The following is a 13,787-nucleotide window of genomic DNA, read 5'->3' as shown; positions in this document are numbered from 1 at the left end:
TACTTCCACCGACTCCTCTCAGTCTGGGAACACACATTATAGAGCACCTATTATGTTATCTGGCACTCTTCCGTGTGCTGGGCATACAGCAGTGCATGAGACAAAATCTTTGCTTGCATGGGGCGTTCATTCCTCTTTCCCTAACCTACTACTTGGCCCATCATCAGTCCAGTGAGTTCTCTGCTGTCTGAAAGACTATTCTAGGGCCGCTAGGAGACCTGAGATAACCGTGGTGAAAGAGACCAACCTGAGGAAAATACCGGTGAGGCCTGAGCAAGTGCCTCTTTCAACAAAATGTAAATTAGGCCATGGAGGCTATGGATTGATGCGGCTCTAAGGAAGACAAGTGAAGCCAGTATTGTCACGGACATGACCTTTGTCTAATACTGACTCTTTGCTTTTTGAAGTTAACATTTATGGAGTGTGCTTAGCACTTCACAGGAGTTATATAACGTAATCTTTAAATGACCCCCCAGTTTGCCAATGAGAAAGAACTGAGGCAGAGCAGTTAAGTAACTTGTCTGATATCATAGTGTTAGTAACTGACGAACAAGATTTGACTCAAATTTGTCAGATGCAAGCGTATACATGCTGAAGTCTGGGAAGAGAAATTGGGCTGAGTTAATTTGGCATATCCTTCTCCTACAGCTCCTGAGGCCACAGGACAGAGAGATGCCTACACTTCGCTCTTGGAATTTCCAGATACCATCATGGTTAAAGGACCTCTGGTGGCACAGTGGTTAAGCGCTTGGCTGCTAACCGAAAAGGTCAGTGGTTTGAACCCACCAGCTGCTCCCTGGGAGAAAGATGTGGCAGTCTGCTTCTGTAAAGATTACAGCCTTGGAAACCCCATGGCGCGGTTCTACTCTGTCCTGTAGGGTTGCTATCAGTTGGAATGAACTTGGCAGCCGTGGGTTTTTTTGTTTTATCATGATTAAAGAATTTTGGAGCTCTACCCACCTGACTGCAGCGCTCCAGAAGGAAGCCGAGAAATGAGAAGCATAAGCTGGGAGGCAGGGTGATTATCATTATTCTTTGTGAACCAGGGGTACTCTAGACCAGTAAGATGATATCCTCTGTTCAGGTGGGACTAAGCCCTAAACTCTCTCGGTAGTTTCCGATGCTTCAGCACAGTGTTGGGCACAGTGAACTCTACAGAAACGTGATTTTAGGAAGGCAAGTGCTCTCTTTCAAAAGGTCTTTGGGGATAATACAGAAAGAGGTTGATTCTGGGGAGTGGGGTCTTATCAGAACCTGGGGGACATAAGGGTTCCCCTCTGGGGAAGGCATCTCCTAGTCCCTGGCAAGACAGATGGCATTTCCTAAGCCCCTGCTTCCCTCCTCTGCAGATCCTCTAGGACACGAGACAAGCATCCTCCCATGCTCAACACTGGATGGGGAAGAGTCCTCTGGCTTGAAGTTCCCCCAGCAGTGTTCAGAAGCGGTACCTCTCTTCCCCCACTGATCCCGCTCCCCCGCCCCAGTTCTGCCCTTGAGGCTCACATAAGTTATTTCCTCTATTGACACTCCCACCCGGCTCCCCCAAGGCACTTCTGTTTCGCTGGCGAGTTCCCTTTGGTAATTGGTTTTGCAGCTCTGGTAGGAGGTGTTTCCTGTGTTTGTTTCATTACACAGGACAGAGAGAGGAAGGAGAAATTCCAGCGGGCCAGAGCGATTAGGAAAATGATGCCCAGATGCAGCAAGCCCCTTCATCTTTGCCCCCATTTCCCTGCAGCTGTTCCCAGGCTGAGACCCTAGGTGGAGGAGCACTGCCTGCAGCTAAAATAACTAAGGCGGCTGAGGATGACCGCCAGGGCCCCGGGCATGCGCCAGGTCTGCCAGCACCGACTACCCGGGAGAGGGTTGTCAGCCCTGTGGAGGTACTGGAGAAGCTGGAGGGGAGGCTGGGGGAAAGAAGGCAGAGATGAGCTCAAGTCCCCCAGAGAATGGAGGCTTTGTGTGGGCACAGATGAGGGACAAGGGGGTGATTGTGTGGGAGGGCCGGAAGTGCCACACAGACTGGCACCACCATAGCCAGCGCAGGATTCACCCCTCTCCTGCCCCGAGAACTCCCTGTGCCCCAAGGGGCCAGTTCCAGACCTGGGTGGGAAAGTGGGGTATGCCTGAGGGTGGAAAGGAGGATGTGCAGTGGGGCAAAGAGGTGTCCCCTCCCTTATCCCAGTCCCATGGAATAAGAGGCAGCAGGAAAAAGACAGAAGCAGATTTTACTATATTTACATCTAACAAAACTTCGCAAGGAACAATCCTTATTGCACAAGTCAGGGTCCTGGGTAGGTGAGGCATACCCCAAGGAGGAGTGGACAAGGATTAGGACTGGAGGGGGCACCAGTTCTCCCGAAGGGGGGTTGGGACTTCTCCATTTCCCATCACCTGACCTTCCAGGAGCTGTAAACCACCAGACCCAGACCATGGTGCCCCGTTTCCCTTCTCTTGCTCCCCCTCCGTGAGAACCTCATAAGCAAGGAGGCTGTGGCTCCGGAATAAATAACTTAAAATAAAATACAAACACTAAGGTAGGAAGGCATAGGGTGCCTTGGGCTCCTTCAGCAGTGCCAGGGAAGAGGGGCCGTTATCATGAGGAATCCCTCCCCCGTATTCGGGGCAAAGGCTCAACAGCTCTGTATCTCTCCAGTTGTTTTTTAAAACAAAAACTTCTAAAATGACCAGGGCAGTGCAGATCTGTGGGTACCCTGGGCAGGGGTAGAGGAAGGTGGGTTCCTGGTAGAGGACAGGGGAGAAACAGAGCTGTGCCAACTCCCTCCAGGCTTCCCCCAGCATCAGCATGAGCAAATCGGGCAGGTCAGAGATAAGGGAACGGGGACTTTGGGTAACAGTGGGTCCCTCTTCCTGCTGCCCAACTTGGAGCCTATGGCTAGGCACGCTTGCCAGCCTGTTCCCAGCTCCTCTATGAGGGGAGCAGGGAAGCAGGTTGTCGCTAGAATCCTTTCTTCCCCACCCCACCCCAAGGCTAGAGCAGGAAGCTGAGGGTCCCTAGCATTCCAGAGGTGCTCCAAAACATTTGCGGCAGTCAATGGCCTTGGGGCTGGGCATCTGCGCCCGCCGCTGCCTCAGCTCCTCCTTGCCCAAGCTGCTGGCCAGCTTGTTAAAGGCAGACTTGTACTTCTTGTCGAAGGCGGCTAGGGAAGAGAGTGGAGGCCAATGCATTAGGACCCCAGTCTCCCATCCTGGACCCAGGTCCCTAAAGTCCTCAACCCCGCCTGCTCTGTCACCTATGTCCACGTGGTCCTTGCCCAGGGCAGCCATTGTCAGGAACAAGATCTCTCGGTAGATGCCTCTGGAGCAGAAACGGGGGTGAGTGAGGGAGAGGGCGTGTGGAGCTTGGGACAGGCGAGGGACCTCCCAGAGGACAGCAGCCTACCTCTGCAGGTGCAGGCCAGTGGGCGGGGGCCCTAGTGTGTCCAGCAGGAGCCCCACTGCCTTGTGCACCTCATTGAGTCCGACGTGGCGCAGCACCGACTCCAGCAACGCCATGCTAAGGGACGCAGGTACTGGGCCTGGCCATACCACCCGCTGGGGGATCTGGCCTGAGTGAAAGGGAGGAAGGGGGCCAGGATCGTGGAGCCCTCCGGGCGTGGGACCCTCCACCCCGGCCCGAGGCCAAATCCCAGACTCACTGTGGACCCTCCAGAGCACGTAGAGAGGCGGGCAGCTGCCGGGGTCAGGGGTCAGGACATCCCACAGCAGCCGCACCTGCACGGAGGCTGGGTCAGGGTTTAGCCAGGGAGGTGGGGCCTGGGGGCAGACAAGAGAGAGGAGACAGTGAGACTCATGGGACGGGAGACGGGGACAGGAGATGCACAAGTGGTGTTCCCAGAGACAGAGGAGCATTACAGGGCACAGTCAGAGAGAAGGAAAGGAACGCTCATCCCGCCCCCCCGTCAGAACGTCAGCTCTTGGAGAGCGTGGACTTTGTTCTGCTCCATCTCTGGTGTCTAAACACTGCGCCTGCAGCCTACCAGGCGCTCAGTAGATGTTGACGGAGGGGCTTAATAAGCGAATGCTGATCATCGTCTAGGTAGAGCCACTACGCAAGGTGTCCTACCAGCAGCCCTGTGAGGTGGGTGCTTGTGCCCCCATTTTACAGATGAGAAAGCTGAGGCTCAGCATGAAACCGAGGGCAAGTGAAAGCGCCAGGCGTCAAACCAAGTACCACAGACTCCAAAGCCTGTGCTCTTTCTGTGTGGAGGACATGGGACACCTGAGGACCAAGTGCTGGGGGATGAGGAGGGGAGCACTCAGGAAGCAGGGTCCCCATGAGGGCACAAACCTGGGGAGGCAGCGGCCCACCACAGGAGGCCAACACCAGGCCTGGCAGAATACTGGGCAGGCGCAGCCGCTGGAAATACCACAGAAGATTCCAGAAGATGATGGGGTGGGTAGTGGGCAGTTCAGGTAAGGCCAGCACCTCACTGCCCTCGTTCTCTACCAGCGACTCCAGCTCCTTACGCAGCACCAGGGGGCTGAGGTACGCCCATGCCCCACCCTCGACCCGCCGAGAGGGACCCTGTCGGGAGGGAGATGGAGCTGACCGTGGAGGGCAGGTACCATGGCTCCAGCCCCAGAGCCTTGCCTCCCGCTGAGCCATTATGTCTGACAGCTTCTGGGGTGCCCCTTGCCCTCAATGCCCATCTCTCCCCAGTGGCGCTGGGTCTCCCCCACAGGGTGCTGCACCCGCGTTCCTCATGGCCCTTGGGCCCAGCCCTTACCCCCACATGCCCATTGCAGAGCTGGGGCTCATCCAGGGCAAGGCAGAGCCTGCGGTCGCTGAGCACAGGGCCAGGGCCACCGGGAACGGGAGCATCTTTGCTGCCACTGGCACCAGCAGGGGCAGGCTTGGGGCTGGGGGCACTGCGGGGGTGGGAAAGGAGAAGGGGTCGGCTCTCCGACCTCCATTTTCCTGTCCCACCCACAGCACGGGCCCTGCCTTGGGCACCTGGGGCGGGAATCAAGGGTCTGGACACTGAGCAGGGGCACAAAGGGGCAGGCGCAGAAGGGGCAGGTTGTGTTGAGATTGGAGTCATCAGGTGCCCAGCCAGCCATGATCTCCTCATCGTACACCAGCGAGTCACAGACGCGGCACAGGGAGCAGCTAGACAGCAAAATCTGTAGGCGGGAAGACCCCAAGCGGTAGGCCCTGCTCGGCCCCCAGCACCCTGGAGCCTGTGCATCTTCCCTGACCCCTCCCACCTCCACATCCCCAGCCAGCTCCTTCCACCTCCTCTCCACCCTCTTCCTTGGACAGGGTGTGTGTGTGTGTGTGGGTGGGTGGGTGTGGGTGTGGGTGTGTGCGTGTGTCTGTGTGTGTGTGGTGTGTGTGTGCGCGCATGGGTGTGTGCGTGGGTGTGCGTGTGTGGTGTGTGTGTGTGGTGTGTGTGCGCGCGTGGGTGTGTGCGTGGGTGCGTGTGTGTGCGCGCGCGTGGGTGTGCATGTCTGTGTGTGTGTGTGGTGTGTGTGTGCGCGCACGTGGGTGTGCGTGGGTGTGCGTGTGTCTGTGTGTGTGTCTGTGTGTGTGCGTGCGTGCATGCGCACGCAAGCGCACATCTGTGTGAGGGGGGTGATCCTCACTTCCAGGGAAGGCGGCTGGAAGGATCCAGCGGTGTCACTGAGGCGCTCTGAGGAATGGCGAAGGCTCAGGCTGCTGAGAGAAGATTCTGAGAGGTCCCATTCGCTGCCGAGAGAGGCTGAGCTCTGCCATTACCAGAGAAGGCGCAGTCAGCCAGCCCCTCAGGATGCTGCTTGCCCACCCTCAGGGCGCCCGCCTCCTGGGGCAAAGACATCCAGGCCCTCCCCTCCCTGGCTACCTCGGAGGCAGTAGATCCAGGGCGCTCCCGGGGGCGCAGAAGGCTGTCCATAGGGCTGTGGCGGGCTGGGGGAGGCAGCTCAGGGGGCAGCTCAGGTGGCGGGGTGCGGGAGGCTGGGGAGCGGCGGGAAGGAGTGAGCAGCTGTTGGAGGCGGGCCCCCAGCCCCCGTCGGGGGGTGCCTGCTTCATCCTGACGCCCAGCAGCCTTGGACGCCCGCCCACTCAGCCCTTCCAGGGCCTCAGTGGACCGGGTATTCAGGGCAGAGCGCAGGGCTCCTGGGCTGCCTCCCGGTGCTGGCTCCTCCCCTGTCAGGCTCAGGTCTGAGAGGCTTCCATCCTGCCAGGGCACAGGAGACTCCCGAGGTCCCAGGACCCCCAAGGCCTCGATCACTGCAGGGCAGGAAAGGATCAGGGATGAGAGAGCCGAGCCCCTCCATGAGCTGCCCCTTTCCTGAATAAACAATTCCGGGCTGCACAAACTCTAGCACCGCCCCCAAACTCTAGCACCGCCCCCCCCCCATGACAACCTTCTGGGCAAGGTTCTGAGTCCGCAGTGCCCACCACGGAGGGCCACCCTCCAGCCGGCCCTCTCACGAGCAAGTGGTTACGAAAGCTGACTAAGGGGGCGCAGACGAGGGCACTCACTGCGGGCCACGCCGGCCTCCACAGTGGGCTGTGCCCCTCGGGCACTGCCCAGGCTGCTGCTCTTCACCAGGCGCCCCGTGGGGGAGGCGGGGTCCCGCAGGCTGCGCCCAGCCCAGGTAGTCTGCCGCTGAAGGGGACGGGTGGGAGAGGGGTGCTCCAGGTGGGGATCTGTGAATGCCAGAGAGGGGTTCAGAGACAGTCAGCTAGGGACCTGGCCCCCTATTCCAGAGCAGAGCTCCCTGGATGGACCTGGCTTTGTGGGGGCCCTCCCAGGGAGAACTCTGTCCCTTTGTTACTAGCCAGGTATAGTGTATCCATTCCGAGAACACCCACTGCCAGCCCCTAGGCCAGCCCCAGCTCCTCATGCTCTCCCAGCCTGAGCCTGGCTACTCTGTCCTCAAGCCTGTGTCCCTGGCCCCTCCCCACCTGTCTCCCCAGACCCCTCCCCACCTGTCTCCCCGCCCCTCCCTCCCTGTCTCCCCGCCCCTCCCCACCTGTCTGGGAGCTGCCTGCCTCTTGCTGTGCCGCCTCCTGCTGCTGCTGCCTCTCCCTCAGTGGCTGGCGAAACTGAGCAGCCCCCAGGACGACATTCCGGAGCTTGGCCCAACGCAGGCGCCCACCCGGTGTGCCAGATGGCCACTTGCTCTCCAGCACAGCCTGCCAAACAGAGTGCCTGTCAGGACAGCCTACTTCCACACCTTGCCCCCAGCATGACCTCCAGACAGCCTGCCTAGGACTGTCCCGCCAGGGGCTCGGCTGGGAACAGGGTGGCAGGCAGCAGATGTCTCTGGAAGGGCCCAGAGGAAGCCAGAAGCCGTGGAGAAAGTTCGTATCTAGACTCTGCTACTCATAAACTGTATGGCTGATTTCACTGTTTGCTCACTAGTTTCCTCATCTAAAAAATGGAAACCAGTTTAGTGTCACGATTAAGAGACTGCATTCGGGAGATGTGATTCCGGGGACAGGCTGCCATCCCACCCCCCACCCCCAAACTCACACTCCCTGACTTACTCAGTGTGGGATCTCAGACAAGTTACTGACCTCTCTGCAACTTTATCTCCTCATCTCTAACATGGGGGTAGTAGTCATCCCCCCACGGGGTTGTTGTGAGGATAAAATGATTAAAAAGCGTCACGTAGTTAAAGGAACCCCTGGTGATGCAGTGGCTAAGAGCTCGGCTGCGAACCAGAAGGTCGGCAGTTCAAATCCACCAGCTGCTCCTTGGAAATCCCATGAGGCAGTTCTACTCTGTCCTATAGGGTCGCTGTGAGTCAGAATCGACTCGACGGCAACGGGTTGATTCTTTTGGTTTTCTTGTGGCACAGTGGTTAAAGTGCTCAGCTGCCACCCAAAAGGTCAGCAGTTAGAACCCACCGGCAGCTCCTCGGAAGAAAGATGTGGCAGTCTTGCTTCCATAAAGATTACAGCCTGGGAAACCCCATGGGGCAGTTCTGCTCTGTCCGGTAGGGTTGCTGTGAGCCAGACGCGAGGGCAGCGGGTTTGATCTCTGCACGTGTTTACAACGGTGCCTGAGCACAGTGCAGACGCGTTACAGCACCTATTTGAACTGCCCGGGCTCGGTCTCCACGGAGCCATGGGGGCCGCAGGGGTCAAGGAACAGCATCCTCCCTACACGCGCACCTGGCTGCCACCCCGGCCCCGTCCCGGGTCCCGTACCTTGTTATAGTAGCCGTAGGTAATGGTGTTGGGCACGATACCCGCCCGCTGCATCTCCAGCATGACCCGCACAGACAGCACGGGCTGCCCGTAGTGGGAGCAGAGCTGCATCAGCACCCGGTAACACACCTGGGCCGAGAGAGGCAGATGATGGGGGTGCTCACCCCGACCCTAACCCTCAGGCTCAGCTAACACCCTCTTCCAGCCCCCCCGCCCTCGCCCAGCTCTCAGACTTGACAGGCCTTGGCAGTGCTGGAGGCTGCCTCAGGACCACCTGCTGACCTGCCACCCGGCGGGCTTCACTGCCCTGACCATGCTCATTCTTGGAGGGAATGTCCGTGGAGCATCCGCCCGGAACCGCTCCCCGCCTGCCTCGACCCCACAGCTTCCACCAAGCTAGCCTGTCACCCCCCCCAACTGCACAGGCCTCACTGTGGGCACAGCGAGCGGGCACCTGGCTGCCTACCTCGTCGGGCAGCACCACCTTGCGGCTCTCCATCTGGCGCAGCACGTGGCAGGCCGTGTGCAGCGCCCGCACCCGGGAGGGTGCCGCCCGCACATAGGCTGGCAGACACAGGAACCACAGCCCGTAGCAGTGCCCCAGCAGGCACCGGGCCCACAGCTCGGGCACGCCTGCTGACTTCTGGGCCGTCCGCTGCGCAACCTTCAGCTCCTGGTGGGGCAGGGGGTGCACCAGGTGAGTGCAATGCCAGGCCTCAGGGCTTAAATGGCGTGGGGAGAGGTCCATACCCACTGGAGGCCCCTGAGGAAGCAGGGGGGATGCGGTATCACGGCCTTCACCCCGGAGCCCAGGCGGAGATGCCTAGCCCCTGAGCATGGACAGGTGCCCTGGAGGAGGCAGCCAGCCCCTAGATCCCAGAGTGCTCGCAGGAGGAAGACGACCGCAGCAGTGGGTTTACACAATGTGTTTTATGCACCAGGCACATTTAAACCCTAACAACCTTACGGACTCTCTGGGTGGTACAAACAGTTAATGCTAACCAAAAGGTTGGTGGTTCAGGTCCACCCAGAGGCACCTCAGAAGAAAGGCCTGGTGATCTGCTTATGAAAAAAAAAAAATCAGCCATTGAAAACCCTATGAAGCACAATTCAACTCTGACACACGTGGCATTGCCACAAGTCAGAATCAACTTGACGGCCACTGGTGGTTTAACAGCCTCGCGGGATGGGTCCTATTATTATCCCCATTTTACAGACGAGGAAACTGAAGCAGCAGCCCTCAGCCTGAGCCAGGTCCCTCTGGGGCGCCCACCTGCTGGTTACCTGTTTGGTACGGCGAGGCGCGGGGCTGCTGGGGGCACTGCGGGATGGGCCCGGCACAGGCAGGGCGCCGGCTTGTTCTTGTGGAGACTCAAACAGCTCCGCCCGTAGCTCCGGGAACCCGTCGTAGCTGGGGGGCAGAGAGGGGCGACATCAGGGGCGGTCAGCACGGGGCCAAACATGCCGGGCTGGGCCAGCCCCTGGGGCCCCAGAACAAGTGAGGGGACAAACAGCTCTCACCAGTACAGAGGAGGAGAGTCGCTGCCCTCTGGTACTGGAGGCTCCTCAGGCGGGGTGATGAAGACGGTGAGCTCACTTCCCGACAGCTCCTCCAGCTCCACCAAGGGCGTCAGCTCAGGCTTCTCCTGCTCTGGGTGGACCTGGAGCAGGGTGGTAAGAGAGTGGGCGTGGCGCAGGGCCCAGGGTGTCCAGAAGATGACATCCCCTAGGGAGAGCACATCCACAGAGAAGGAGCACACGTGCCCAGACTCCCCCTGGGACCTGGGGACATAGCTGGGACGATGGTACGGCAGCCGTAGGAAGCCAGCCTCGTACGGCTGCACGGGCTGTGCGCTGGACAAGTCCAGGGCGCCAGCTCCTCCCTGCTGAGATCTGGATCTGTGCTGTGCGGTGGCCCTGGGGCAACACACAGCTGGGAAGAGGGCAGAGGCCAGTGGGTGCCTGGAGAAGGAACAATGCCCAATACCTTGTCGACATAGGAGTCGAAGAATTCAAAGGCAGCTTGCCGAGCAGAGCCAAAAGAACACTCCTCGATGAACTGCGAGAACATCTGCGTGTGCAGCAGCTGAGAGTACAGCTTGTGGCTGGACCGTTCCCGGGACTTCAGGAAGCCTGAGAAGGAAGAGAATGGGACAGAAGTTACCAGGGTCCCCACCCCAGGGTCCCCACCCCAGGGTCCCCACCCCAGGCACACTCTTCCCCACCCCCTTCCCTGGCTCCCTGCCCACTCAGGATCCTAACAGGACACGAGGCCATCAAAGCCGTCATCTCTGGCCCCTCTAGCTCATCTGCCCCCCACACCAAGCTGACCAGCTCAGCCTCCCTGGCACCATGGCCCCGTGGAGCCCTCCCTTTTGTCTGTCTGCACCCACTGCCTCAGACTGGTGGGTCTCCAAGGGCTGCTCACCCCCCGTCACTGTCTCTGTCCACCCCAAGCCCAGGGTTCCCAGAGGGCAGGCCACAGCTGGGTCATTGTTGTCCCTTCCGCCCTCCAAGCCCAGCAAAGGGTCTGGCTCAAAGCGGTGTCTGCTGAGTGAACAAGCAGCTGTGTGGCTCCAGTCCTCCCAGGTGTCCCCTCCCTCCCAGTGAGACCCTCCCCAAGCAGAGACGGGCCCTCTTTACCCTGCAGGAAGAAGAGGTTGTCCACATCTCGAGCCCCCTCAGACGGGGCCTGGGTGAGTGGGCGCAGGAAGTCCCGGTAGCCCTTGAGCAGACAGGCCATGAAGCGGAGGAAGGCACCCTGGACTTCGCGCTCCAGCCGGGCCCGGCGGCCGCACACCGCCTCGTAGTCTGTCAGCAGGAATTCCAGGGAGGCCTCCTCCTCGGGTCCAGTATATGCTGGGGGCCGGAGTAGTCAGGGCTGGCACGGTAGTGCTTTCCTCAACCCTGCTCTCACACAGACATCCCTGCCACTGCCCCACCATCTCTAGCCTTTGACAGACCTCACCAGTATCAGCTAAAAACTTAAGTCCAGGTAACCACTTCAAGCCTCCCCAGTGACAAGCTCAGCCTTCCCAGCGTGCTCCAGGAATACTGCACGCCCCTCCCCCTTGCTTAAATTCGAATTGAATCCTAATTCTTCTAACCTCAAGTGATGTCTAGCTCCCCCAAGGCCCCTAACTGGAGGTTTAAGGTCCCAGAGAGTCCCAGCCTCCCAGCCCCACGCAGGCTTCTCACTCTGGTCCAGCTGCTGGTACAAGTTTGTCAGCGTGGCCAGCAGAACCTTGTAGGGCCTGCGGGGCAGGGTCCGAGGGGAGAGGGGCTTCTTTTCCTCAGTCCTAGAACAGGAGCATGAGGAAGGAAGGCTGAGGAGGCTGGAAGTCGGCCCACCTCCTGGCCAGTCTCCCCCACTTTCGGCCTGGCTCCTGTGGAGCAGGGAGCGCTCTGCGCCAGCGCCCTCATGCCTCCCGATGTTCCCTGCGCGAGAGCCAGCCCTCTTACTGGAAAAGTGTGTTGGTGTCAAGGTCGACACAGATGACATCAGCAGGCGGGTCGTGCAGATCGAAGTAGCTGGAGTGGATGCCCACAATGAAGGGCACTGGGGCACTCAGCACGTCTGCCAGCACCAGCGGGCACAGCGGAATGTAGGGGCACTGCCAGTGCAGCGGGAAGGTCATCTGAAGCACCAGGGAGTGGGAACAGTGAGCAGGGCTCGGGGCAGCAGTGCGGGAGCAGGAGAGTGGGCACCGGCCAGGGCAGGGTGGTGCGCCTGCTTAGAAGAAGCTGCTGGGACTAGCCTCCGAAGAAGAGCCCCCAGCGGAAGCTGTATGTCCGTCCCTGTAGGTGGTGCCCGGAGAAACGGCACCCTCCCCAAAGAAGGAAAAGGGGAAGGGTCCAGGAAGGGAAGGGAGGGGGCCGCAGAAAGAACGGTCTGGGGAAGGTGGGCGGGCAGGGTGGCACTCACAGAGACGAGGGCCTCACAGACGCTGGTAAGCAGGTCCGGCCGCAGGGAGTGGACTAGCAGCTTATGCTCCGTGAGCACAGCCAGCAGCAGCGTGATAGCCAGCTCAGGGCCCAGGCTCTGCAGCAGCTGTAGGAAGCTGGCACCGCTGTGGGCAGTGCCAAGGTGGGGCAGGGTCACCGGGAGACTAGAGAGACCCCTTCGCCAGGCGCAGGGCACAGACATCACCTGGGCCCAGCCTGTGTAGACCGGCTGCACCCACCAGCCCGGCCCCTATCATGTCCTCGGTCATCAACCCCCCCGCCCCCCCACAATCTGCACACATACCTGAGGGGCAGGGGTGAGGATACAGGCTGACAAAGGAGCAGGTTGTCATAGGGAGACATCTAGGAGGGCAGAAGAACCACAGGTCAGAATGCTAATGGCCAACTCCCTCCTCCCACCCAGCCCGGCCCAGCCTCAGCTCTCACCTGCACCAGGATTCGGGGTCTCTGTGGGGAAGGGAAGGGGACGTTGTGGATGAAGTGGGAGATGTGCCTGGGGGAGGGAGGGAAACGGGTCAGAGGCAGACCCCCCATCTACCTCTGTCCTACCTCCCCCACATTTTCTCACTTTTCCTCAGGGACCTAATCTCTCCCTGAACCCCACCTCCAGACCCGCATCAGCCATCAGAGCCTCCACTGTACAGAGCTTGCGCGCAAATCCAAGAGCTCCCCTCTGAGCACATACAGCCCCTTGAAGCCAGGACTTAGCTGGAAAGTGCCGACTGGATTCCAGCCGGGGGCGTTTTTGCAATGGATAAACTGTCCAGCCACACACAGCAGCTCTGCTCCTCACCCCTCCATCCACAACCACCCTAATCTCTGCCATCTCTCCTGGCCTCCCGGCCCCCTTACAACCCCTTCCCAGAGTCCCCGGGAGCCCTGCTCACGCCTCCAAGGGCAGGCGGTGGGGGCCTGAGACGGAGTAGCGGTAAAGGAAGGTGAGGAAGGCCCGGAAGGCGGGGAAGGCAGGCCAGCGGGACAGGACGGCGATGGCACGACGGCTGCGCACCGCCCGGCCCCCCAGCGCCCGGCCCCGCTCGACGGCGCTCAGCAGGCCCAGGGCCCGCGCCTGCCGCTCCGACAGCCGGGTCCTCGAGAACGCCTCGTAGAACTGCAGGGCGGCACCATACACCTGGCAGGGGGCAGAGAGAGGGTGGTCAGGCTGGCCCCGCGTAGCCTGGGCCCCGAGCCACGCTCCAGACACCCACCTTATCACCAGCTGCACCCGTGAGCACAAAGGTGGAGAAGACGGGCACGGGGTACTTGGTCTGGGCGGGCCAGCACTCAATGGTGGCCCCCATGGGCAGGCAGAAGACGGGCACCGACTCGGGCAGCGGGAACGCGTCATTGTCCTCCTCCGGGTAGCGGCCCAGCAGCTCTGCACCCCCGGCAGAGTAGGGGTACCCAAAGGAGGAGGGTCTGTCAGGCTCCAGGGGAAGAAACCAGGGGATACCAGAAAAGGGCCAGTGGGAAAGGGGACGTGAGTGCCGGGGCTGCTGAAGGTGCCACCCAAAAAGTACGAGGTACAGGGATGTGGAGGGTCAGGGGGTGGAAGGGACAAATGGGCAACTGTGCCACCCAAAAGGCATGGAGTACAAGGACGTGGAGGGTCAGGGGGTGGATGGGACAAATGGGCCACTGTGCCACCCAAAAGGCA

General features: G+C 60.2%; 1 protein-coding gene across 1 annotated transcript in view; it reads right to left on the bottom strand.

The window, feature by feature from the left end:
• Positions 1–1,547: 1,547 nt before the first annotated feature.
• DENND4B (DENN domain containing 4B) overlaps positions 1,548–13,787 on the bottom strand; it is a 14,780-nt gene continuing 2,540 nt past the window's right edge. Inside the window, exons 4-27 of the mRNA XM_004388589.2 lie at positions 13,339–13,508; positions 13,018–13,262; positions 12,557–12,623; positions 12,414–12,472; positions 12,090–12,234; positions 11,627–11,802; positions 11,363–11,463; positions 10,808–11,023; positions 10,152–10,297; positions 9,686–9,825; positions 9,449–9,575; positions 8,631–8,837; positions 8,165–8,293; positions 6,982–7,144; positions 6,488–6,655; positions 5,844–6,232; positions 5,608–5,730; positions 4,976–5,145; positions 4,749–4,890; positions 4,310–4,546; positions 3,657–3,774; positions 3,401–3,566; positions 3,252–3,316; positions 1,548–3,158 (exon numbers count right to left, since the gene is read on the bottom strand). Of these exons, the coding sequence (XP_004388646.2) occupies positions 3,013–3,158; positions 3,252–3,316; positions 3,401–3,566; positions 3,657–3,774; positions 4,310–4,546; positions 4,749–4,890; positions 4,976–5,145; positions 5,608–5,730; positions 5,844–6,232; positions 6,488–6,655; positions 6,982–7,144; positions 8,165–8,293; positions 8,631–8,837; positions 9,449–9,575; positions 9,686–9,825; positions 10,152–10,297; positions 10,808–11,023; positions 11,363–11,463; positions 11,627–11,802; positions 12,090–12,234; positions 12,414–12,472; positions 12,557–12,623; positions 13,018–13,262; positions 13,339–13,508 (3,815 nt within the window). The 3' untranslated portion in view covers positions 1,548–3,012. The remainder of the gene's footprint in view (positions 3,159–3,251; positions 3,317–3,400; positions 3,567–3,656; positions 3,775–4,309; positions 4,547–4,748; positions 4,891–4,975; positions 5,146–5,607; positions 5,731–5,843; positions 6,233–6,487; positions 6,656–6,981; positions 7,145–8,164; positions 8,294–8,630; positions 8,838–9,448; positions 9,576–9,685; positions 9,826–10,151; positions 10,298–10,807; positions 11,024–11,362; positions 11,464–11,626; positions 11,803–12,089; positions 12,235–12,413; positions 12,473–12,556; positions 12,624–13,017; positions 13,263–13,338; positions 13,509–13,787) is intronic.

The sequence above is a fragment of the Trichechus manatus genome, unplaced genomic scaffold (assembly GCF_000243295.1).
Source record: "Trichechus manatus latirostris isolate Lorelei unplaced genomic scaffold, TriManLat1.0 scaffold00213, whole genome shotgun sequence".
Classification (NCBI taxonomy): domain Eukaryota; kingdom Metazoa; phylum Chordata; class Mammalia; order Sirenia; family Trichechidae; genus Trichechus; species Trichechus manatus.
This window is presented reverse-complemented; position numbering and strand designations above follow the sequence as displayed.